Source organism: Chanos chanos, chromosome 2 (genome assembly GCF_902362185.1).
Source record: "Chanos chanos chromosome 2, fChaCha1.1, whole genome shotgun sequence".
Classification (NCBI taxonomy): Eukaryota; Metazoa; Chordata; class Actinopteri; order Gonorynchiformes; family Chanidae; genus Chanos; species Chanos chanos.
The window spans coordinates 35,863,267-35,888,255 of NC_044496.1; the positions used below are offsets into that span (position 1 = coordinate 35,863,267).

General features: G+C 41.9%; 1 protein-coding gene across 1 annotated transcript; it reads right to left on the reverse strand.

Moving 5' to 3' along the window:
• On the reverse strand, positions 1-24,534 carry arid3b (AT-rich interactive domain 3B). Its single transcript, XM_030765292.1, has 10 exons — positions 24,499-24,534; positions 22,782-23,458; positions 20,552-20,561; positions 10,781-10,855; positions 10,547-10,619; positions 3,483-3,666; positions 2,603-2,850; positions 829-1,119; positions 444-533; positions 1-176 (listed from the first exon to the last, which is right to left on the reverse strand). Exons 1-10 carry the CDS (start codon positions 24,532-24,534, stop codon positions 1-3), a joined length of 1,860 nt encoding a protein of 619 aa, XP_030621152.1.
• Positions 24,535-24,989: the final 455 nt, after the last annotated feature.

Consider the following 24,989-nt stretch of genomic DNA (forward strand, 5'->3'; position numbering starts at 1 on the left):
CTATGGGGAGCTGCCGGTGAGGGGTTCCACAGAACTCTTTGAGGAGGAGGTGGTGGAGGAGTGAAGACCAGGGCTGTGGGTGGATGACTGCAGCCCGAATCCTCCACTTTGGCCAACAGGGGTTAGTGTAGCAGAAGTATGGACTGAGGCTGGAGGCTTTTGGGCATACAGGGCTCCTATTGAAGAGGGGCAAGGTCATTACACAACAGTACCAGAAAACTGCCAACAGTCGGACAGGAGAGTGTGTACATGGTTTAACAATAATAATTAAAAATAGACAAGAAGAGGATAAATGTTTTGGGGCTTTTTTGACACACAGTAAAAATATTTTTAGACAGAACAGACAGACACACACACACAAACACAGAGAGAGACACACACAGAGAGACACAGACACAAAGAGACACAGACAAACACACACAGACACACACACAGGCCCATACCTGAGTAGATGATTCCGTTGACCTCCACAGACACAGTGATGCTGGCAGAGCCATTTGAGGTGATGCTGAGGGACAGGTCCTGTTTGTCTTCTGGACATGAGAAACAATCAAAGACTTTAAAATAACAAAACACATAAAGCAAGGGAAAAGAACACAGAAAACACAACTCTAAATCCGCGCATCTGACCAAACAGGAATGATGTGGAGACATATACATAACTTCTAAGCTCTCTAAAATATGAGAGACATTTATACAGCTACAGCCTGTAACTGCTGTACCTGACTGAGCCTAACTGTTCACATAGATGTTAAACAACTATAAATTACTATAACTATAAATAACTCTCTAATACAGAATATCTCTCTCTCTGTCACTCCCTCTCACCGCGGGTGCTGTTGAGTCGGAGGTTGGTTGGGTTGACTTGTGTTGCCATAGCGAGTAGATTTTGCTGGAATGCCTGCTGTAGGAGTCTCTGTTGCTCCTCTGCCAGTCGTGCCATCTTTCTCTCTGGACCCTCCATCGCCACCGCCGCTGCCGCCAGTCCCACTGTGCCCGTTTCCAGCCTCTCACGCAGCTGCTCCAGGGTGGCAGCTCGTGCCAGCTGCTGCTGATGCCCCAGGGCAAGTGCGAGGGGCAGTCTGGCTGGCAGCATGGACGGGGAGCTCTCCTCTGGCACTGAGGACAGGAAGAGGAAGAGAACATTGAGAGGACGATGAGCAATGATTATAAATGGAATTAAATGAGACCAATTGGCTGAATGACTAAACGTATGGCAGCTACTGCAGCTAGGATAAAATAGGAAGAAAAAATAGCAATAACCCATGAGATCGAGGTCTACACTATTTGTTCTACATTTTCAAAATAGTGAGACTAATGAGAGAGGACCAGAATGCTCCATTTAAAACTAAACTAAGGAATAATCTCACATTACAACGGAAATGAGCCAGCCTTAGATCATTTGCTAGACCAGGATAGTGATTCTGACATGACCAAACACAAGACTCTTCTTTTCTCTCTCTCTCTCACTCTGTCTGTTTTCAGTCTGACAACCTGCCCCTCCTGGCACCCTGACTGATCATGTATTACACACTACACTGTCACTACAATGTGACAGAACAAAACCAACTCATGTCTAGACAAACTGAAAAAGTACAGATAAAACTGTAGATTTTCTCTCTCTCAGTGGACAAATGAACAAAACAGAATATTTCTTGCCTAGCAGATGCACAGCTGTGATACATTTCGCTTGCTGTCGCTAGATATATATCAGGGACATTGAGTGTCCAACAACGTAAGGTACATTCCTCATTCTGTCAGCAGGGGGCGAAATCACACCATAGTACTTACTAAGACATTAAACAGAGGATGCATTTGAAAATCTCATCCATGTAATGGTTTCCACTTGAAACTGGAAAGATAAAGCTGTTTTGAATATGTACTGGCTCTGCTAACTCAGTGAGACAAGTGCTGCTTGTCTCACAGAGTTGAAATACACCTCAGCCACAGTCATCTTTGAGCAATGCAATAAAGTTGTATTGTCATACAGCAGACATGTATGATCCAGTCCTCACATACCACCAGCATCAGAAGATATTTATCTTCATGACACCAACTGCCTGACTGGGTTGGTCAGAAAAGTTCAAAGTCTTCTGGGAGTAGGGAAATTAGGAGACATTGTGGATAATAATGGATGATGTGACTACACAGAGAGCAATAAACCCTCAATATGTGCGGGGGTGGGCTCTCTGGCTTTTAACTCGATCAATTGTATCTCAGAACTTATAACTGAAACAGGACTGCTGTCAAACAATATATACTGATAAACAGATAAAATTATACCAAACATGACTCAGAGTAGAAAGTGTGGGTTTATATGCAGATTAGCTGAATCGGTGTGAGCAGTCCTCCTCAAACATAGCTCCAAAGTATTCAGGCTTCTGTTCCTAATCAAACTCTCTATTCAATTACACATAACACTGCTATTCAAACACTTGTCAGCCTTGGTTGGCTGAGTAAGGTGCATAGCAGGAGTCGTGTAGGAGGAGATGAGGAGCTGAGTAGGAGTACACTGTGGCAGAGCAGGAGGAGCTGATCCCACCCCTCACGCTGGTGGTTTTTCAGTACTGAGGTTTTTGAGTCCTACATTAGTGCATTGTACCTGTGCCTTTTTTCAGGGCGGGGCTAGGGGTGCCCTGCAGGCCGTTGTGTCCGGTGGCTGAAAGGTGCATCTTGGGCGGGGACAGGATGTGGGGAGCGGGGCTGGAGGAGGGGGAGAAACGGTACAGGCTGTTGCTGTAACCTGGGCGACGTCCCTCTCTACGGTTACTGTCAATGGCAGCCTGAAGCTCCCCAGGTGAACTCAAACCTTTCTTCTCACACTCATACGGGTACAGGTACTTCATATACCTGCAGACAGGACACGGGGGTACCAATCAGAAGACAGCACACACACTTACAGACACTTACATTACAGCACACATTGCACTAACCCAGACATGGGCGTAGAGAGACAAATCACATAACACAGGATTAAGTCAGAGTGGAACTACTTTACTGCAGATTCCCATTGCATTTTGTTTCCTCTGATATTTGTGAAAAAGCCAATGTAATTAGTAATGTAATGTAATATATCATAATGAAAAATCTCCAGGACCCCAAAAAAAAACACAATGTCTGCGCATTAGCTCAGCTCCTCCGGGGACAGTTATTTTAGACACAGACCCATACTTGTAGAAAGACTAACCTAAAGAAATGTATAACTAAGTCACACCAATTCCTTACTAAATTCCTTACTAAGTCCTAACTAAATGACACTCATTCCACACTAATATGAATTTCATCAACAGATGTTCAACAAATATGTGAATGCTTGTCAAAGAGCACAACTATATATGCTATGTACAGTCATATTTGATATGTCTTTTGAAAACTGTCTCCGTTTCTATGTTAAAGTGGCTTGATGCAGAAATTTTTAGAATAAGGGCTTAATGTTTGGAGATGAATGTGTGCGTGTGCGTGCGCGCGCACAAGAGTCTTACTGCGTGCGGAGGGTGAAGGCAGCACTGGTGATAGAGGTGGGCAGGTTTAAGCCTTTGGTGATCTCTCTCCAGATCTTCTTATTAATGACCTCCACCAAACCGCCCTTCTCCGTCACCAGCTTGTAGAGCATGTAGAGGTCCAGCACCTGTTTGGCCATGATGGGGATGCGATTGACTGGAGTGCCTGGGAAAACACAACAGGACAACTCAGGGTTGAAGTTTCCAATAAACATGTCTATGGGTGTCACTGTTTCATGATGCTCCAACAAAGAGGTTTTAAAACTTAAAATTTAAATTTCTCTTCACATACAATTCAAACACTTTTTTTCTCAGATAAATAACTTTAACATTTAAACTCTTGTTTAAAGAGTCACCAAGGCTCTTATTTAAGTCTTATAACATCTTGAATAGGATATGATAACTGAAAAATGGATACCCTTTCTCTCAATGGACTCGCCACTTCATTAAGGACGGAAGCATCTACTAACTGCAGTGGAGCTGACCATTCAGTTCACTCTATTAAGAAAAAAACCCCTAAACATCCTACAGACAAATTCCATTGGGTCTTCTATGACATCACCAACTTCTTTGTTTTTCTTTATTTCTGGTACGTGTATGTGCCGTTATAGACCCTGAGATGGTGAACGATGACGTGAGAGAGAAGATATAGGGATATAGGGACATGAGGGGGCTTATGAAGAATTAATTAAAAAGTGCTATGTACAGCCTGCTCTGCCCTCCCCCAATCAAACAAGGATTGAAAAGGGCTTTTAATCTGTGAGGGCAAGTGGCGGGGTGTGTGTGGATGGCCCTCAGTAATGAAGCTCATTTAAGAGGGATTGGATCCACTGAAGACACACACTGTTGCTGGGTTTGAGCAGTAATAGTGTGGAGAGAGAGAGAGAGATAGGGAGAGAGAGAGAGAGAGACGGGTGGTGGGGGGCTTTAAGCACTAAAATACCAGCTCAATCCCTCTGCATCCCATACTCCAATCCTGGAGTAAAGCCAATTAATCTGGGGAGGGATCCTGGTGCTAAGATTATGCCTCAGTTTAGCCATACACTGAGAAAACAAGCATAGGCATACAGCTAAGCAGCTGCAAAGCACACAAACACACAATTCAACACCAGTATGAGTGAATCTAGCTAATTTAGCACAGTATTCATGTTCTGTCTTTCATGCCTGTGACCTACCTCCAAAACACTGACATGTAGTGTGCCTCCTTGTCTCTGTGAGCAGGGCAAAAGCCAGGAGTGACCACAGAACTGGTTATGTTGTGTGTATGTGTGTGTGTGCGTGCGTGTGTTGTGTGTGTGTGCGTGCGTGTGTGTGTGCGTGTGTATATGTGCGCTCGCACATCTGAAAGCCATTTCTCACTTACTCTCCCGCTCTGTCATAAGACTTTGGGACAATAAATCAGACATGTCTTTCTCTATATGGGAGAGCAGTCATATGAGGCACTTCTCAGTGTGGAAAGCTTGCAGGATGCACTGACTACCTCTTGTTACCTGAGGTTTTTCACATCAGGTTTCTGAGAATACACAGCTCAAAGCTACACATACCATGAGCACAGGAACGCTTCCAATTTTACAAATAACTTCTAAATTTTCTCTTAGGCAGGCATAGCTAGGTATAGCTAGTATCAAATGACAACTCACTAACCATGAAAGGGCTGAGAGGTGGATCTAATTCACAACCGCGTAAAGGAGCTCTAGGGGAAGAAGAAAAAAAGAAAAAAGAAAAAAAAATGAACCGGGGTATTCAAACTCGACTCATCAAACCAGGGCCTCTGAATAACTATAGCCCAGGGTTGTGGTAGATGTGATGAGACGACAGGTCTGTCTTTGCCACAGAGGGGTTGGGGGGGCACCGACAGGCATGACGTGTTGGTTCAACCCGCTCTGCTGTGGGTGATTTAATGTCTCAGCCTTCTAGGATGGGGTCCTGCTCCCCTGCTGCGACTCAGCCTGGCTCTCCCTTTGAAAGAGAGTTATTTAATGCCATTCTTGACATTACCCCTACATCAAACAGCCCGTGCGAGAGCTCAATAAAGGGTTAACATTGGGTCGCCGAGCGAGGGATTTAAGAATAGGTCAACAGGAAGTGACACAGGGGCATTGCTGACCGGAGAGAGTCCGTAACTATAAAACCAATTTACTTCAAACTAAAGAGTGGAGCCCTTTTTCCTCTCCTTCTTCTTTCTTCCCTTAGCTTTGATTCAGAGCACAGCTCAGTTTGGAGAGTGGAACCTTTGATACTAGCTGATGTAAAGGCCAGTAGCAAGGCCTGATGGCATTATACTGTAATGCCCTAAAACGCAATCACATGCTCTTGGAGTCCTATTAACCACAGAGAATTAGCATAAGCATGAAAAGCACTTTATGACATAGGAGTCTAACACATCCTGTTGCCTGATCCTCTGGCTTGTAAGGGATAGAACCTCCCCTTTTTTTTCTTTTAAAGATGGTAGTTTGCATGATTAATGTAAAAGTAAAACAGAAAATGCAAAAGATTGTTATTCGAGGTTTATGTAAAACCTCAGCTTTTGTTTTCTCTGCAAGCACAAGTGAGAACCACCCACAGCTCATCACCTCTAGGAACCGCAAATGGTTACAGATACTGATAAGTGAAGCTAACCTGACCACATACTGTCAGCTTTCAAACATTGAAACATGCCAGGCACAATCTGGGTTTGCCACCCTGGGTAGCTGAGTTTCTTGAGCGTAGTTTGGCTTAGCCCTGATCTCAAATAGAACATCAGTGTTGAAGAGCAAACTCAAGAACCAATCAACAAAACAACAGTGTACATCATAAAATAAAAGGCAAAAAGAGCTTCAGTAACTGCCTTTACTGACTCTCCCTGCACCCACTTGTTAGCACTAACTCAATATGGGAGTCAAGGGTGTTATAGACCTTTTAGCTACGCTTCAACATCACACAGCTGATAAAGAACGACTCAAAGACCCGCAGCTTACATATCTGTGAGCTTATGGGATTAAGACATAAAAAAGGAAGCGCGTTTTAAAGAGTGAATAATTACCGCAAGTTATTTTTAATCATGTTCTCTCAGTCCTCCCCTCCTCCAACTCTCTGATCGCCACGTAAAAAAAACCCAGGTCACTGGATCTGACCCCTGCCCTAAATATAGCGGAAACAGCTGCCCATATTAAGAGGCCTTTGCTCTCTAATGAACCAATAGTACATCTTCAAACACTGGCCCTGTGAAGGAAATACCATGCTTGGGTCAGAACAATGAAAGCCATTCTTAGTGTAAGGCCTTTGCAAAGGGTTTACAAAAACTACAAGCTTCAACACCACGCATTTTAGAGCATTCACTCAGCCTACAGTTACAGCAGTTACAGCACTACAACCCAGTTTACAGGAGAACAGCTTAAATGGAAGAGCTTTGGAAATTACACCAGAGATATTCAGGTCACTGAAGAGGACCAAGTGTCAGTCCGCCTCTCATGTCTTGACAGACAGATTCAAACTACCTCCTACTTCCTACGGTGTGCTCTTTTATAATATTATCTAAGCTGAAGCTGCTGTTGCCCAAGCAGGAATCTGACTTTATATGCACTTTCAGAAAAAGGTGCTTGTAACACCACAATATTTGTGCTTCACTGACCTGGGGTCCGTTTTTTTAATCACGGTATATTCATATGAATGAGGAACAGCCATGAGATCTGTCACCCGTGAGTGGAAACAAACGTGCACACACACACACGTGCACACACACCCTCACGTACACACACACACAGGTGTACATAACCACACACACTCACACACACACACACACACACACACACAGTGAGCTCCTGTATCTGACAGCAGGGAAGGGGTGGGAGGAGGCCTGGATGAGTCTGGATTTACTGTTGAAAGAGCCCTGTCAGCCAATACAAGACCCCACAGATACATGTCAGCGTCTGAGCCCATACGGCTCCTGGAAGCACACACACACAACACATACATACATGCACGCATACGCACACACACACGGTTGCTCACGCACGCATGCTTGCACGCACACACGATCACACACACACACGGTTCACAATCCACCACCAATCAGAAACCTCCACACCCATCCAAGCCGGCATTTGGGTTGTCTAAGCTTCAGGATGGATATACACATACCCTCTCGACACCTGACCTAGCATCTCTCTCCGCTGCATTCTCATCATATTCATATCACTGTGAGACTTTTAGACTACTCTAGGAAAAGGCCTTCAAATTAGCCAAATACACAATTACTATACCCTCCATTCAATCTCTTTGCAAAAAACACATACAGCAGCTACTGTTCGAGGTAAATCTAATATTTTAAAAAGGTGGTATTACTCCAAAGAAGAACAGGACTGAAATAAATAATAACACTTAATTTTAGCCTTTAATAATTTAACAAGAATTTGCTTATGTACATAATGATGATGCCAAAACAGCACACAGCACAGAAAAATGATAAGAACTGACCAAGAAAAATAACCACTTTCTTGGAGTTTCCTTCACCACAGGCTTATTCAATAGTGAATCATCCACTCGGGAAGTGAAAACAATGATGCTCTATCAGACCACCAAGTGATTTGTGCAATGTGTGTTTCATTTAAGTCCTCTCCATCTCTGTGACTTCAAGAGACCAAATCCCTGAGCAGTATGGTCATAATTAAAGGAGAAGACCGAGAGCATGACTGCATCTCCCAAGACAGACATGTATAGGGCCCAGATGACAGAGAGAAGAAACAAAACTCAAGGAAGGGTTTAAGAGAGACAGCAAAAGACTTATGACACCACTGACATGAGGAGAGAATGAAGATAAAAGCTGGAATGGGAAGAGAGAGCGAGAGAGAGAGAGAGACAGAGAGAGAGAGAGGGAGAGAATCACACAGAGGACACTGCCCGTCTGTCAACATAGAGGTTAAAACCATCTCTGTGAAGTCATAAATACAGGAGGAGGAAGTGTATCCATGACATCATAACATCAGAGGTGGGCTGTCTCAGTAATGTGGAGATGGGTGCCCCTCTACGATGTCATGAAATCAGGGGAGGAACAGTCTCTATGAGGTCGCAAAATTAGTGGAGCTATACATGATGTCATGGAATCAGAGGAAGAAGTATCTCTAGAATGTCGTAAAATCAACGGAAAAACTCTCTAAGACTAGGAGAGGAACAAATCAGCAAGTGTACATGAGTGAGGGAGACTCAAAACAATGCATGCCTCAAAGCATGTGACAAGCAGCAAAGAATTTCAGTTTCTTCTTAGTCTGCTGTGGGGAGAGAATGACTCCACATTGGTATGTATTGTTTGAAATGCATCTACATCACATTTGCATTTAGTAGATGCCTTTTTCCAAAGCAACTCACATAATGAACACACAAAACATGTGCATAGCTAAGCTGACAGACGACAGACGGTCCTGTTCAGTAAGTGCTGTAATTATAAGTGCCATCATATGGTTGTGTGTGTGTTATACAACTAAGGCATAATTATGTCCTATTATAAACAGCACCTGAGTTTAGCAAAGGACCACACAACGAACTCTGGGAAAGTTTCACCTAAAACCACTGCTATCATCAGGCACTGAAAATGATCTTCTCTCTAGGACAAGTCTCTACGAGCACAGAGGACACATCAAGGTCTGCACGGACAAAGCGTGTGTGTGTGTGTGTGAGTGCGCATGCGTGTGTGTAAAGTTGAGAATGGGGTGTATTCTCTGAGCCTTTCTGTCCCACTTTCTGGTGTATGTTCTCCATCTTTTGTCTCCCTTTCCCACTCCTCTTTCTGTCTCTTTTATTAAAACCAATGTTCTTCTCTTCCTTTGCCTCCTGTTACATCTTTTCATTTTTTCCCTCCCAACCCCTTATTTTCTTTCTCTTTCTTTCTTTCTTTCTTTCTTTCTTTCTTTCTTTCTTTCTTTCTCTTTCTTTCTATTGCTTGCCCTCTCCATCGTCTCTTCTTTTCTACTGTCTGTCACTCCTCTAATATCAAAAGGTGGGGTCTTGAGTTTTCAGGGATCATTAATCATCTACAGGGGGACAGGGGGCCCCTTAATCCACATCTGCCCCCCTCTATCTGATCCCCCTCTGGCCCTGAGCTGCCCCCACCTGCCTTCTTAGACACAAACACACACATACATACACACGCACGTGCACATACGCATGCACAATTTTAGAAAAATTCACGTCATCATCAAAAAAAGGACTTGTGCAAGTTTGAAAATGAGAACTAAGGTAACTAAGCCATTATGTAATGAAACACACAGTGGTTTGAGATACACGACTTGAAAAAAGAGAGAGAGGGGAAAGCCAAATTGTTTTTTTCTACACACACACACAGCGTCTGTGAGAACATTGTGCATACAGCAAACGAGAGCCCAAGATGTTGCTACTGAGTCACACATTTTAGCTGAAATATTTCATTGACTGCGCAAATGAAATTGTCTTTCCCAAACCTCTTCTACACAGACTATCAGTCAAACAAACACCATTAATCAGTATAAGTGGATACCACTGACAGACAGTTGGCAAAGTCAGACTTATTCATCCATCACCCCAAACTAAGTCTCATTTGACACCACACACACATGCGCACATATGCACACACACACACACACACACACACACAGAGGCAGTGGAGTGATAGGCTGTATTTAGGGGTGGGGGTGGCAGGCCAACCCAAACAGTTCTCCATCTGGTTAAGTTTAAACCCTATAGAAAGGGGTTAACGGCCCTGTCAAGCTGTGACACAGGGAGCTTAGCCGGTCTGACAACGCTGTCAACCTTGTCTCCCCGTCACAACATCCACCAGTTTCTCCTCTTAAAGCACACCTCGGCATCTCAAACCAATCATTTTATTAAAAGTCACTTCAAAAGACTGTCAAGAACTGTCTTTGTAAATAACTTTTTGATAGTGTGTGGTTTACAGACTGCCATCTTACAGCATTAACCTTTATGGATGCTGAGCTTATCAAAGTATGTATTGTTTGTGATGTGATGCTTGAAGCCTGGAAGTTTCTAGATTAGGTTCCGGAGAATGACGGAGAAGGGAAGGAGAATTGGAGCCTCACCTCTCTTCTGCATGAATGTGAAGAGGTCGTCCAGGAACTCTTTTCGGTTTGGGTCATTGTCCAGTTCATATAGCTATTTGTGAAAAGGTGAAAAACACAACTTCGATCAACTCCCTACAAAATTATTACACGAGAAAATCAGCCACCTCTTTAATCGTTAACAGTCAGGTCAAAGACAGGCATGACTTCATATGGTGCAATAAGGAGGACCACACAGACGTGATGTGAAATTACCTTAGCAAAATCTCGCGACGCCTCTCCCCTGCCGCGGCCTCCATCACCTTCCTCATTCCAGCTGACATTTCCATTCTATGAGGAGAGAGAAGAAAGAGAAAAAAAGTATAAGAACCGGCGCGACACATGGGGGCAGGACTGGGGGGGGTAGGGGGAAAAAGAAAGAGGATGAGATAGAAAGTGAGTGATTTGGCATCAAAGTCTGGGAAGAGCAAACACCGGAAAGTTTCTGTGTCAAAAGAGCTCCCTTTGGCTCTGACCTTTGACCTCAGCTGTCATCCCTTAGTTTTAAGCAGCCCTAGCAGGACACTGGGTCTAGCGCGACATGTTAACCGTCACAGGACGACGACAGATTCAATTTAAAGTGTTTGTTCAAAAATGACATCTAACAGCTACTGTACACGACACAATACCCTACTTAAGTGCTATATTTACAAACAAGGGAAAACAAGAAGCGAAACAATAAAGGGAAAGGTTTAAGTGCCAGGAGCATTTGGCTGGTAGAATGGGTATATAACACCAGTGGGGACTGTGCTGAGAAGTGCTTTAACATCAATATTTAATGTTTTTAATAAGGCTTTCATATATACATACATGCACTTCTGCATCTAATGTATACATGTTAAACCACCTCTTTAAAAAAATTGTAGTATACAGTTTACAGGATAAAACAGGGCCTAGTTTTCACATCTCCTCTTTTCTCAGTTAATTGGCTGAGATTTTGCTGAGGTCTTCAGTTGAGTTTCATTGTCTTTGTTTGCAGACATCTGACTGGAAGCTGTTTTACTGTCTTTGCTATGAAGGCTGATCAATCTCTCTGAGTGATAAGCATAACTGTAGTCTTGAACTGATACAACAAAGAAGAGTATTAGCTAACAGGTCTCCTGATGCATGTAGTCCTGCCTTGATTATGGGTTATATAACAGATCAATGGGGATTTTAAGAGAAAAGAGGGAGCTGTCATAAAACAGTGGTACAGGAGTCATCTGCCCTCCCCCTCTTTAATATGTTAAAGTGATTCACAGCTGGGGAGGGACAGGAACCTTCAGGCCAAGTCTCCACGCTTAGTGCAAACACACAGCTGCTAGGCCAAGAAGAGTGAAGACACAGTGGGGGTGAGAATGGATAGGAAGACATACTGAGCAGTATTGTGTAATTGTGTGTGTGTGTGTTTTTTTTGTTTGTAAATGTATATATACTGTGTGGATTAAGGCTGTGGGAGCCAAGTTTGAATGCACAGATGAAGAAGCATCAAATGTGAATCGGGAACGTCAAATTTCTTTCACAGAAACATACTATTTTAAACTGGAAATCTGCATTGAAGCAACCCACCAAACTTTGAATTCACAGAGTACAGGCGAAGTACAGAGTACAGACTAACAGTTCTTTTGAATTAAGACGTATTGCCTGTACTGCACTTGTTGACAAGACAAAGACATTCAGTTTGGACAGCAGATGTTTAACAGCCACCCTCAGGAATACCAACGAAATAAATTATGAGCACTTGGACAGTACATTTCAAAGATACATGACTAACAAACAATAACATTTAAACACTGGGGAAGCTGTCTAGCGATCAGGCTTAGGTCTGCTTCCTTACTAATCATATTAGATTGGACTGAGCGCAGCAAACAGGGGCCAAATTAGCCAAGTGGATGAAATGAGCAGAAGACCATCTGTGTCACTAGGTCACCAAAAGGAAATGACTACACCTCCCCCGTCTCAATTAGACCTAACCTCACAGTGCTGACCAGGCAGTATGACTTCTGCCTTTGTTTGCCACGTGTGAATACATTATCTGCGTCTAGAACCCTTGAGACCAGTGAATAAAACACCACAGTGTAAGCAAAGTCATTTAGAGCCACAGCCTGCGAGACATCCCTCTGTACAGTCAACAGGGAGAATAATGTCTGAGTCCTTCCTTCACTGACTGGGATTCATAAGCCATGTGGCCGTAAAGGATATTAGCCTTTATCTGAAGTGTTCTGTTGTCTTCCTTGACTTTTTTGTCACCTTTGTCTTTAAATGGTAGCAAAATGCAGACCATTACCACCCACATACTTTTTCAAACAATGTTGCTGTTCTCCAAACATCCTATTGTTAAGTCTAGAGTCTAAAACATTTTGTGTGTCTAAGGTGTGTATAAAATGATTTTACAGAACTGTGAAGCCTTTATACCCAGATAACAGTGTTCAGTCAAAGTTGACAGTTATATAGTTGACATCAACAGAAAAAACATTTCAGAGGAGAGAAGAACAAAAGGAAAACTGAGTGACAGTATCAGTCTTGACATGAGGAGCACTGGTCCTAACAGAAGTGTAGCAGTTAAACCCATTCACCACTTGCTTTGTTACTACGTTTTTGGGCAAAGGTTCAGTTTGTATCACAGTTTGGCTTGAAAGAAAACTGAACCAATGCAGAACTGAAGTTTTTCTTTCTTTTTAACTGAAAGAAATGAACAAATTTAAAAGAACAAATTTATTGCAAGGCTTTTCTTTTAGAAAATAAGAGAAAGAAAACTAAACTGAATCAACAGTTCTCTTAAGGCTTTTCTCCATGATTCATTCACTGCAAGAAATTCATGACCATATCAAAATCATATTTTTCAGATCGACGTGCGGCTACTCCAATATAAGAAAAACATAGTCCTGCATACAGGCGCCAGAAGATTAGATCTAATTCAAACGTTTACGCGGATGCACGTATTACAATCTTACATTATTTATATTCTGAGTGATGGCATGTGCGTCGCTGTTATTTAAAACGGTCGTCATTGTCAATAAAGCTTTCGTAATAGTTGGTTCCGCTAAAGCATGGACGCCCCGTAGAGGTACAGCGCGTCCGTCTTGTCACAGTGAGAAATGAAAAGAAAAGGAAATGGCGCACCGGTTTCAAATCCTGATAAACGTTGTTCTTAAGAGTGTCGAATGTTAGCCTATGCTAATAATATGTGCTCCTTGTGATCTGGTATCACGTTCAGCTCACTTATAAAGATCCAAGACGAAGAAAAACTGCCGTTCACTATACAAGTATTGTGAATCGAACCGACACCTACAGAACCACGGTTCTCGGTTTCGCTACGTCACACGTCTAGGTCCTACTTATGGTAAGTTTCTCTTTTGTCTTTGTTTCAACAGCAGGTGTCTAAGTGAAGAGACCCCAGGAAACTCTGAGCCAACTTTTGGACAAGCTTCGTCGCCATTACAGTCATCACCGAGACAACAGAGAGGATTAATTAAACTAAAAGGTCTTAAAACTACATCAAATATTTTGTATTCAGTTTTGGCCTCCTACTGAACAATAGTAATTTACATTGGGTACGATCAGATAAAGGCTTCAACCCAAGCTGTTTGAATCCATGCCTGAGTTAAATAGTGCCAATGTTCTAAGGAATGGACCTAATCCATGTGCAACACAAACAAAAATCAAATGTACATTCTCTGTCCAGAACTGTATAAATTAACACGACACAACAATTTCACCCAAGGAAAGATCACAGGGCTGCATCCTTTGGTAGTTACTGGGATGCAGGAATCCTCGGTTAAAAACATCTCTGCTCTGCTGCACCGTGACTAGTCTGTTCCCCTACCCTAAATTACCCAACCATGTGCAAGCTTCCATGCAGGGCCACTGGCTTAATGGGCCTGCTTATCGTTCTCCCTTTTACAGTATCACGATACCCAATGAAACATGGAGACTACTATCTTTCCCTTTCTCGGATTAGGGTATCCATAACAAGACTCTGTAGGCATCTGAGATTTCTAACACTGTCGCAGCTGTTACAAGCACAGTGAAATCTATCTCAAAGTGCCGAATGCCAGGCGGCGGGGTGGGGGGTGGGCGGATCGGGATTTCTGCAATCTTTAATCCAAATCAAATAATTGGGCTTACAGTCCCCTGCTGAAAATTAGAGAACAGTTTATCCAGCTCCTTGCTGTGCTGAGGGCGGGGGAAGGGGGATGGCCTAATAGGTTATTTTGGAGCATTTTTAAGGAAGCTCTGGTCATCTGCCATGCTGAACAATACAAGGCAGCCACCAGTGCACTATTAATTAATACAGGGCATGATATGCGTCATGTGGAACACAGTGTAGTAAAGGAAGGAACTGGGCAATATGACATTATGCAGATGATGTATGGGTGAGACTAGAGTAGCAGATGTGACAGGAACAGAAGGCAGAGTCAGAACATGTAAGAGCATGCCTGCTGTAGGTAAGAGGCCTCAGGCAACTTTTACATCCATTATCCAGGACCGGACTACAACTGCTACAGAGGGAAACACAATGGCTTCTCAAACAAATGGACACAGGTGTGCATTTCTTAGCCCAGTGTGACTCATCAATGTCCACTGTCACTGATGGAACCCAGTACAGATTTTTCAAAGGCTAATATTTAAATGTTTGCCTTGAGATGAGTCGAATGGCAAAACAAATAAAGTCCAAATGATGTATCTGGTTACACCAATCTGAGGCCCTGCTTCATAAAGACACCTCATTGCCATGCATTATAAATATGGCTGAATATGACTATGACTATGTCCTATTTATTGCTATTCTTGTTGCTCTATTGTTACCTTTTTTACTCTATTGTTACCTTATTTATTGTCTTTTATAGCATCGAGTACAGGAGTTGCAAACCTTATCTCACTGTACTCGTGCAGTGGAAATTGTACTTGGGCAATGACAATAAAGATATTCTGTTCTATTCTACTCTTTCTATTAAACCATTAGCTTCACTGTCAGATATAGTAATGTGTTTAATCCTCCATTAAAGACAGTTTTCAAAGAGAAAAATAACCATAACATTTGCTGAATAATGATCTGCAAAGAATGACAAAAGGCAGACTGAAGAACATGTTTCTCTTTTCATGAACTTTCTTGTCTATCTTGGGTTAGCATAAAAGAAAAAAAGGGAGAGGGTCTTGAGAGAAAAAGAGATATTAAGAGTAAGGGGGAAACATGCATGGAGACATGTTGGTACAAGAATTGATGGTGAACAGATTTGCTTTCAAAATGAGTGACAACAAGTCTGTGACATTAATGTGGAAAAGTGTCGTTGTTCTGCTAAACCCCTCTTGAAAAGAGGCTACATTCCTAAATCAAGACCTCCCTTCACTGCAGCTGAAAAACACTGCTTTTGCATGCAGTAGACATTTGGAGCCAAGCCCACCATCCATCTACACTCAGAGCAGGTTATTTCCAAAAGATACAAGGGCTGTACTCAACTTTAGAATCAACTCATGTCAAATGACAAATAACCGTGTCTGTAATATCACATATTTACATTCATTAATTTATTCAGTATACTTAACAAAGCCCACAGTGCTCCAGCAATGCTAATCTCATTTCAAGTCCTTTTCCACTCAAGACCACACACATCAGTTTTCAAGAGTTCTAATGCTAAGAGACTATGGCTCTTCAAATATGAGCAACAAACATCCAAATCAGCACTGAGGGGGTTTCATTTCATTTCAAGGGTCACAATTAACATCCGCTGCTGTTTCGAGGTCTGAAAGATTTTTCTTATGACCATTATAAGAGAAATCTTTTTAAAGGGAACCTTTGTAATTTTATCAATAGTTCCAGTACACTACTTCAAAGAGCAAAACATACTGATGCTATTAAGTTGACATCTTTTTTACATTGGCTGTCATGCACAAATATATCACTCACTGCTCTGTTTATAATGTTACAGATATGCAACTGCAAATATATATTTACATTTATGCAGGGTTTATTTTATCTCCCAGTTCTATTTCTGACACTGGAAAACTTTTGTTTAAGGAAGCCTGATAAAATCTTATTCAAAATTCAACTGTCCTAACGTTCAGAGGTCCTCTGCATTATAGTATTTTACTTTGTTCATTTTGAGAAGTTGAGCACACATCACTTCTTTTGACCAAAGACACAAAAACATCAGGCAAGTGAGAGCATGCTGAGTGTGAGAGAGAGAGTGTGTGTGTGTGTGTGTGTGTGTGTGTGTGTGCGTGTGTGTGTGAGGGGGTGGTTTAGGGTAGGTTAGTGGGACATTCTAGACTTGTGGAGAAAGAAGGAAAGGAAATGGACAGACAAATAAAAAAAGAAGAAACCTCCCCAGTCCACCCCTCCTCTGTCGTCTCCCCCTTCGTCTTCCTTTCTGCTCGATTACTACCACCACCCCCTCCATTACGGCTTCTGTTACATTCAGTGAAATGGACTAGAAAAGATCACAAATCACTGGACAAGTACGCCAGTGCCACTCCCTCTATTCTCAGAGCACGGACAGGCCCCAAAGGAACGCTCAACACTCAAAGAGAAGAAACTCTAATTCTGTGTGGAATGTTTCCTTTTGGGTGGGGCTGGACAATCCACATGCAGACATTCAGCCCCCCTCCTGTCCCTCATATTATTACACTCTCCTATCCTTTAAAGGTTTTTTTTTTTTTTACTATCAAATGCCTTCGATGCTTGGTTTAAAGTTGCCTCCCTACCGCATAGCTTTCACACCAGGGGGGGAAAAAAAAAGAGGCCAACACTCGGTAAGCAAACACTACCAAACTGGATACTGGGTCAAAGTTCAGTTGATTTTGACATCAGGTTGAGCACAATTCCAGAGCTCTTTAATAAACCACATTTTTAATAGCCTAAACTGATCAATAAAAGAAACCTACAGAAAAGATCCACAAGGCATTTACCATGGACTGATACTGATTCTATCAATGTACAGAACAGGAGGGCACATATAGAATACAGCCTAGAGAAATGCCATTTGAAGTATAGCAGGTAGTGCATCAAAACTAGATAACAGAGAAGACTTAGATGTATGTCACAGATGCTGTACTTTGCCCTGACGCCAGTGATCTGACCATCATAAGACCCAGGAGAGTCCTCTCGACACAGCTCCATAAAACTTCATCACGCACAGCCACAGTACACAGGCCTAATGGACAAGGACAAGAGTGGACTTCAAGAGGGAAATACAATACATGAAAGAAATTAAATAAATAAGGAAAAGACAAGAAAATAAAGAAAGAATGAAAGGAGGAAAGAAGCAAGCAAGAATTAAGAGAATATTTCTTGTCATAAGAAAAGCAAAAGCTGGCTTTAGTGAAGATTTCAATAATACATTAAAATATTGACATATCTGCGACGGTGTTCTTAAAAAAACCAGCAGCGGCAGCAAAGCATGCCCAAGTTAGCCTAATTCAGTCCAGGTTTCAAATGTTCACACAGTATTTGTGTGGTAAATCATTCACACAGAGAATAACCATAACATAGAAACAACTGATTGTTACCATCTGCAAAGCACAGATCTGCTGTGCTGTCAGGGTGACCATTAAAAGATGTGTCATATTAACATCACATAACGGAGTGACTGAAATAAAATGCAGGGTTATATGCTGAAAAAAGGACAAAAACAGACAAAGATGATGACAATGGAAATAATTTTGTTATTCTTTAATGTATTATTCATTCACTTATGTATGTATGTATTCATCTATCCATCCCTATATCTATCCATTTATCCATCCAGCTATTGTTTTTTGTCCTTTAGTCTGCTTCTTGAGTTGTGATCAATAGCCGTATCTGTTATTTGCAAAAACAATTAAAACAAGCCCAACAAAACCCAAAACAAAACAAAATAAGGCATTTAAGTCACTTTATGCTATAACTTGTTGGCTAAAACAGTTTGACTTGAGACTCATATTACAAATTCTTTAGATGTTCAAAAGTGTACAATGTGGCACAATGTGTTTCCCTTAGGATTTAGTTGTATTAAATCACATATGAAAACCTCTACATTTACAAACCATTATTTTGTTCTGCACAGTGGTGGTGACAGATCTGCACAGAGAATAAGAGCAACTATGAATGCAAATGAATGTTTTCTCCCAATTCGCACAGTTCCATAAAACATTCTACGGCCAGCAGCTCCAGTGCCTTATGTACGCAAAGAAAAGAGAAAACACGTTTGCACCTGTGCACACTTCTGAGAGGAATACCCAAAAAACACAGCTGATTTTCACTCTGCTCTAATCTAAAACCCATGCTACAGATCAAAATTAACCCAGTGTATATCAACACTAAAATACCACCCAACACTGAAAACAAAACGACAGAACCTAGTTTGAAAGTGGTACAGTGATATGACTGACTGTGGAGATGAAACGTTTTGTGTTCATCCTCGGAGGAAATGCGATGTAGAGAACTCATCTGGGTTCTAAGAGTGAATCTGCTGCGGTGAGTGAGCAGATTTTAACATAACATACAAAATGGCTGACTGAAAAATGCTGACATAGACCTAATTCTCACTACAAGCTTCTGAGGTGAACGTTTAAAGACTACATCCAGTCTGAACTTTGACTGGGGGGGGGGGGGGGGTTCCTCATGATTTGAAATTGCTTTGATATTTGTCAAATCTAAGCAGACACACACACAGCCCCAGCAGTTGCCGAGCCTGATTAAAACTCTATAAATCTCATCTGATTAGCATGATGAAAGTCTTCAAAGGCAACATTCCCACAAAAAAAGGCTTGCTGAATTGCAGAGTTTTTTTTAACTACAGAAGCAGTGGCTTACTAGATATGATCACATGATCTACTAGAAAGAGAACTTACACCAACATTGTGATGAAGGTCTGGTTAGATAGGGTCACCATATTTTGGTTTTCAAAAAAGAGGACGGCGGGGGGGAGGGTGATATATTTCCCCGTAAGTTAGGAGGGGAATACAAGTGTATGTCACTTTGGTTGGCGAATGTAAGGCTGATGGTTGACAATGCAACGTGAAACTGCATCTGCACATAAGTGCCGCAATACATAGCCGGCTAGTCTTTAAGAAGACAAAAACTGATAGCATAATAACAGTGGCAAGATGAACTTATTTCTTTCCATTCAAGTTTTGGTGGCGTTACGGCTTTCTTAAGGTCTCTCTCTTGTTGCGACGGTGTTAACGGTAATGAATGAGATGCAGTTTAACCAATATTTATGGCACGATAGTGTACATGACCGTCCATTGGCGGCGTGCGAGAGGGCGGGACCTAAAGAAAAAGGTCAAAGTAATGCAAATGCACACAAAATGAAAGGCGAATGTGGAAAGCAAAAGCCAAGTCCCGGACATTTTTGGCGATTTAGAAATCCCGGAAAGACGCACTTTTTAGGTCCGAAAAAGAGGACATGTCTGGGGAAAAAAGAGGACGTAAGGCCACCCTAGGCTGGAGAAAGTTGGTGTTGTAAAAAAGGAGTTTTCACAGGCACAAATAAGTGAGCCGACTCTTAATGACTGACTTCTACTTCGTCATTTATCCCTTGATAATTTGTATATATGCTGAGATTACACAGCGATTGTACACCTTAAAAATTAAAGTCAAACTCAGAACAGCTAACATCCAATTCACCTTTGTGAATCCATTTCAAACCTCTGGATATGAAAATCAAATTCAGAACCACTAGCACCACTACTTTACAAACAAACCAGCTTCAGTAGCAGTGTAAGCATGAGTCTCTGTAGAAGAATCTCTGTAATTTTCCAAAAAACTGTACTGTCAGACTCCAGAGCTCAGTTATCTTTGTATACTATTGCATGTCGGTTGAAAATGCATAGAATGACAGACTGCTGTGTTTTTAAGAAGTTGCACAGCTTAAGTCACAAATGTGTGGTATGCAGCTGGAGGGAAACGGGTACAAAGCCAAATCACGCTAATGGCTGATACTCTGTGTTAATAAGAAATTTAAAATAATGCAAGGCCTGTATAACCAAAAAATAGGATATTACTACTAAAAACCTACGTCACACTTGTCTAAAAGTCTGTAAAATTTGCAAGTCATATCTAATTGGGACAAACAAGTCCAGACTCACACTTCCTTTTTATCTTAAGCTGACAACTGATTCCCCAGTTTGCTAAGATTATGTGTAAACAACACTACCATCTTTGTGTGGAGATGGTGTTTTAGCTGAGGTGTTTACTGATTGACTGAGGCTTATCCATTTAAGTGTGAAAAGCCTGAAAAAAGCCAACCCCCCACCCTCATTGGAAAATGCCATTTGTGGCATCTGTTCTCTTTTGTGTAACTGGTGCCATCAAACCTCTTCCCCCCTCTCTCCACAGTGCAATTTGATACTGTTACCACTGCAGAGCATCATTAAATACTAAAGGACAGACATAAAGAGAGGAGAGATGAAAAGAAAACAAAACAAAAAGAGAGAGACGAGCAAATTCTCAGTCAACAATAAATTCTCTTCCCACCCAGCCAAGTCCAGGCCCCCAACCCCTCATAGCCTCCGCAGGTCTATAAATGCAGTGTTACCACAGAAAAAAAACCCCAAAAACTTGAATGGTCACACCTGGCCTTCAGACCTGCTTTATTCACACACACACACACATACACACAGACATACGCACGCACACACGCACACAAAACCCCTCTCTAAACTGACACTAATATATAGCATGCTACAACTACATACACACATACATAATACAACAGCATATCAGAATACTAAACTTCAGTTTATTCATTTATGAAAGAAATGTTTTAGAATGACCGAAAGGAAGCTATGCAATGTCAGAGAACAAGCGCTGTCCAGCCCTCCCTCCACTGCCGCAGTGAGGAGTAGAGATTCAGCTGTCACGGTTTTAATAGGCAATCCTTTTATTGCCCACACACAGAGACTAGCTTTCAGACCATCACCCTCTTAATATATACCGACATGGGTGTGACGAAAAACATCATAGTGAGTCCTGTCAACATATAGCCTCTGCCTACTATCAGTGTTTTTTAGAGCAGTATGTTGCCTGTGGGTTACTCATGTCTACAATAAAATGTAAAGAAATAACAGAAACATAATATGGTCTGGCATGTCCGCTGGCAACTCTTCACCACAGAACAATTCCAATGAACAACTGAAGTTTAAATTCAATTCAATTTCACACACTTTGGCTTAAGTTAAAAACAACAATGACGACAACATCAAGACAGTGATTGGATTGGACATTTGGTTAAGGAAGCATTTTTGTTGGTCTGTAAAGACTGTACGAATCACTGAATGCAACTCTCACACACGTAACTCCTAATGACAATCATTATTTTTATAAAGCTAAATAGATGTTAGGATGGCAATTAAGAACTTGGCATTCTGCATCAAAATCAAACATTTTTTTTGTTAAAACGGCCAAATGACTTGGCTGTATTATAAAAGCTTCCAAATTAACAATGGGCTTAAACATCACAATTGTCTCCATCATTTTTACAAGCATAACAACAAAAATTAACTAAGGAAACTCAAGAAAAAAATTGTTTAAAAAAGAAAGGAAGAAAGAAAACCCTGCACATATCGAGTTACTGTCAAGGTTCTTCACTACAGCACAAGCACACGCTCCACAACAAGTCTGCATGTAGTCCAACAACACTGACAACGTGCCTATTTGGACAACAGCCAAGCTAGCGTAGCCCTGCCAAGTGCCTTTTCTATCAAACACCACCCGCAAGCCACAACATGGGAAGGTGAGAAAGCAAGCAAAAAGAATGAATGAAAGACGAAAATGAATTACTCTTGTATTAGGGCAAGCTGCCAGAGAGAGTTCCAGTTGAGGAATTCTTTATGAAAATACAACTACAAAATCACAAATCTACATGATAACTGACAGAATGGAAAACACAAATAAAGACAGAGCTGCACATGGAAAGAGGCATCATTTTAGGCTTTTGAGTTTTTTAGGAAGATATTCATTTGTTTCTCTCGGAATCAACAGTTTGCTAAATCTAGCAGTACAAATCTGCAGAAACCTGTAAAAGATCTTTTTTTAACACACTGACACAACTGAGTGTAACATTAAATCACTTAACTTGGACATACACATACCCTTTCAAACAGTACATGAATTAATCAAACTGTGTATCTTAAGTATGGAATATGAGGTTTTATAAAAAGGCTATAAAAACAGAAGGACCTTATGACTTTCTTCTCCACCTGACACATGTGCAACTTAAGAGCTCAACGAACCCAGCACCAACCTGTTTAAAATGATTCCTCAAAACTCCAGTCGGCCAATCCATTCGGTGTTGGAAATGAGTGCTGTTCAGTGGGAGATGGACTCTTATCGTCTGGTTCCTCCTTCACCTTTGGTGTTGGTGAACGAGCTCGTTTTTTCGTTGCTGAAGGAGAAGCAGCATAGACAGGGAATGGATACGGTGGAACACCCACAGCTCCTTGCTGGAGAGCAAGGCTTTGCTTTCTGAGAAACTCCAGCCCTTCTCCTTCATCTTCCTCACTCCCTTCTTCACCATCCATCATCTCGTCCTCCTCGTCATCTTCTCCCTCAGAACCTCTTCCTTTGTCCATCTCTTCCTCCTCATCCTCACCCTGCACAGAATCCACACTTCTTTGAGTGGACACTCTGCTAGTCTGAAGCCCCTGTCCACTTTTCAAGGCCTTCTCTCTGGAGCTCTTCCCAATAAATTCTGGACCTAACTGAGCACCCTGGGCTCTTGCTGATGCCATAATGGCTTGCTGAGCAGCTACTTGTTGGGCATAGAGAATGTGGGCTTCCCGAAGATGTCTCTCCTTACGCTCCATCTCCAGTTTGGCGCGTTGCTGTCTCTGAAGCTGCTCCATCACAGCCTCAAGCTTAACACCAGCTGAACCCCCTCCTGCAGGCTGAGAGAATGCTCCAACCAAACTACTGTCCTGAGATAAACTGGGCTAGGAAAGTGAGGAAAAAAGATAAAATCATTCTCAACACAATTCTCCCATTTTTCAAAGCTCAGATCCCCTGAGGAGTTATTAGTTGCCTGAAACAGATCATGGCTCTATTTTTTCACTCAGAATAAATATTCTATGGAATAAAAGCTTAGACACGTAGATAGAGTACACAGTAGATTCAGAGTCAACAACGTCTTTAGTTGCTGTGGCTGTATGTTGATCAAAGTGTGTTCTCCAAAGCAGCGGAGCGTAGACACGAGTGGTCTTAAATATTGGCAATTTCACATTAAAAAATTACAAGGCTAGACAAGAAACCAAGTCTTGACCTTAAGCAATTTCTTTACAAAAAGGAAAAAGCTGGTTTAAGGGTGTACGTTATTGGCAAATACCTTTGACCCCCCCAACAACAAACAGTGGCGACTTCCCTCGTAAGATGACCGGATTTCCGGACAAACAAAGTGTCTCGTTACATTAAATTATTCATTCTGTATAAATTATTCATTAAATAATTAATATTTTTTAAGGAAAACAATTAATTAAATTCCGTTTTTTAAGACACCAGCATGATGGCTATATAAGGCACATCCGGTTAATTAGTGTGGCCATTAACAAAAATGGATTAAATGGTGGCTGCAAAGAAGTATGGCGCACTTCCCAAAACAACAATAACTCTACGAATGCAGAGAGTGTATATACCCACCAGTGCAGCTGAAACGAAATTTTGATCAACTCGACAAATAATCAACTCGCGACGAAATACAGTTTTTGATGCAGTTCTTAATTAACGATAGCAATGGAAGGCTGCAAGTGATCCGTCGGAGAGAAAAAAAATCTTGTTATCATGACGTGTACAATGTAGATTTTGCCACAAGTACTCGTTTTGTTTGTTCATGTTGGTACTACCTGCACATTAAAAAAAACAACTGCAGTGAAATACACGCACAGTTATTTATTTTATTCGAGTAGCCTGAACGACATGTTTATTTTTACAATCGTTAATCACAATCAACAGGGCTCGGTGCCAACAGGACGAAACTCACCATTTGCGCCTTGCTACCACTGGAATTGTCCACCATCCCTGCTTCCTAGACGAATCTCTCTGTCTTCTTACAAAGCTGTCCGTAACAAACCAATGCACCGGGATTGTGTGCATCAACCCGGGTGCCTAATATCCCCTATTACAACTGCAATAGCCTTGCGTTTCCCTTAGCTGAAAAACGATGTCGAAATTAAAAAGGGGGCCAACCAAAGGGAAATGCCTGACCTCACCTCCCGGACTGCCGCGCATCGGGACTCCCACTCCCCTCCCTTGACTTTCCTAGACCCGAAACAAACCCCCCACGGCAACGTACAACGTTTAAGACCCGCCCTGCTAGAGCAACAGGTCACAGAGTCTGCATGGCGCTTCCCGTCGTCGTCAGTTGAGTAATTATAGCACAGAATTGATAGGATGTCGCAGACGTGGCCATCACTCCAGTTGAGATTTTCCTCCTCATAACTTTCCGCTTCCTTCTTCAAAGGGCGAAATAGA

Bases quoted from the DNA above. Each gene is read 5' to 3' on its own strand.
- arid3b (XM_030765292.1), bottom strand. From the start codon at position 24,534: ATGGTGGACAATTCCAGTGGTAGCAAGGCGCAAATG. The intron at 2,851-3,482 runs GTAAGACTCTTG...TCCTGTCTGCAG, and splicing joins GCCTTCACCCTCCGCACGCA to GTATATGAAGTACCTGTACC. The intron at 177-443 runs GTATGGGCCTGT...CCTCTTCAATAG, and splicing joins CAACGGAATCATCTACTCAG to GAGCCCTGTATGCCCAAAAG.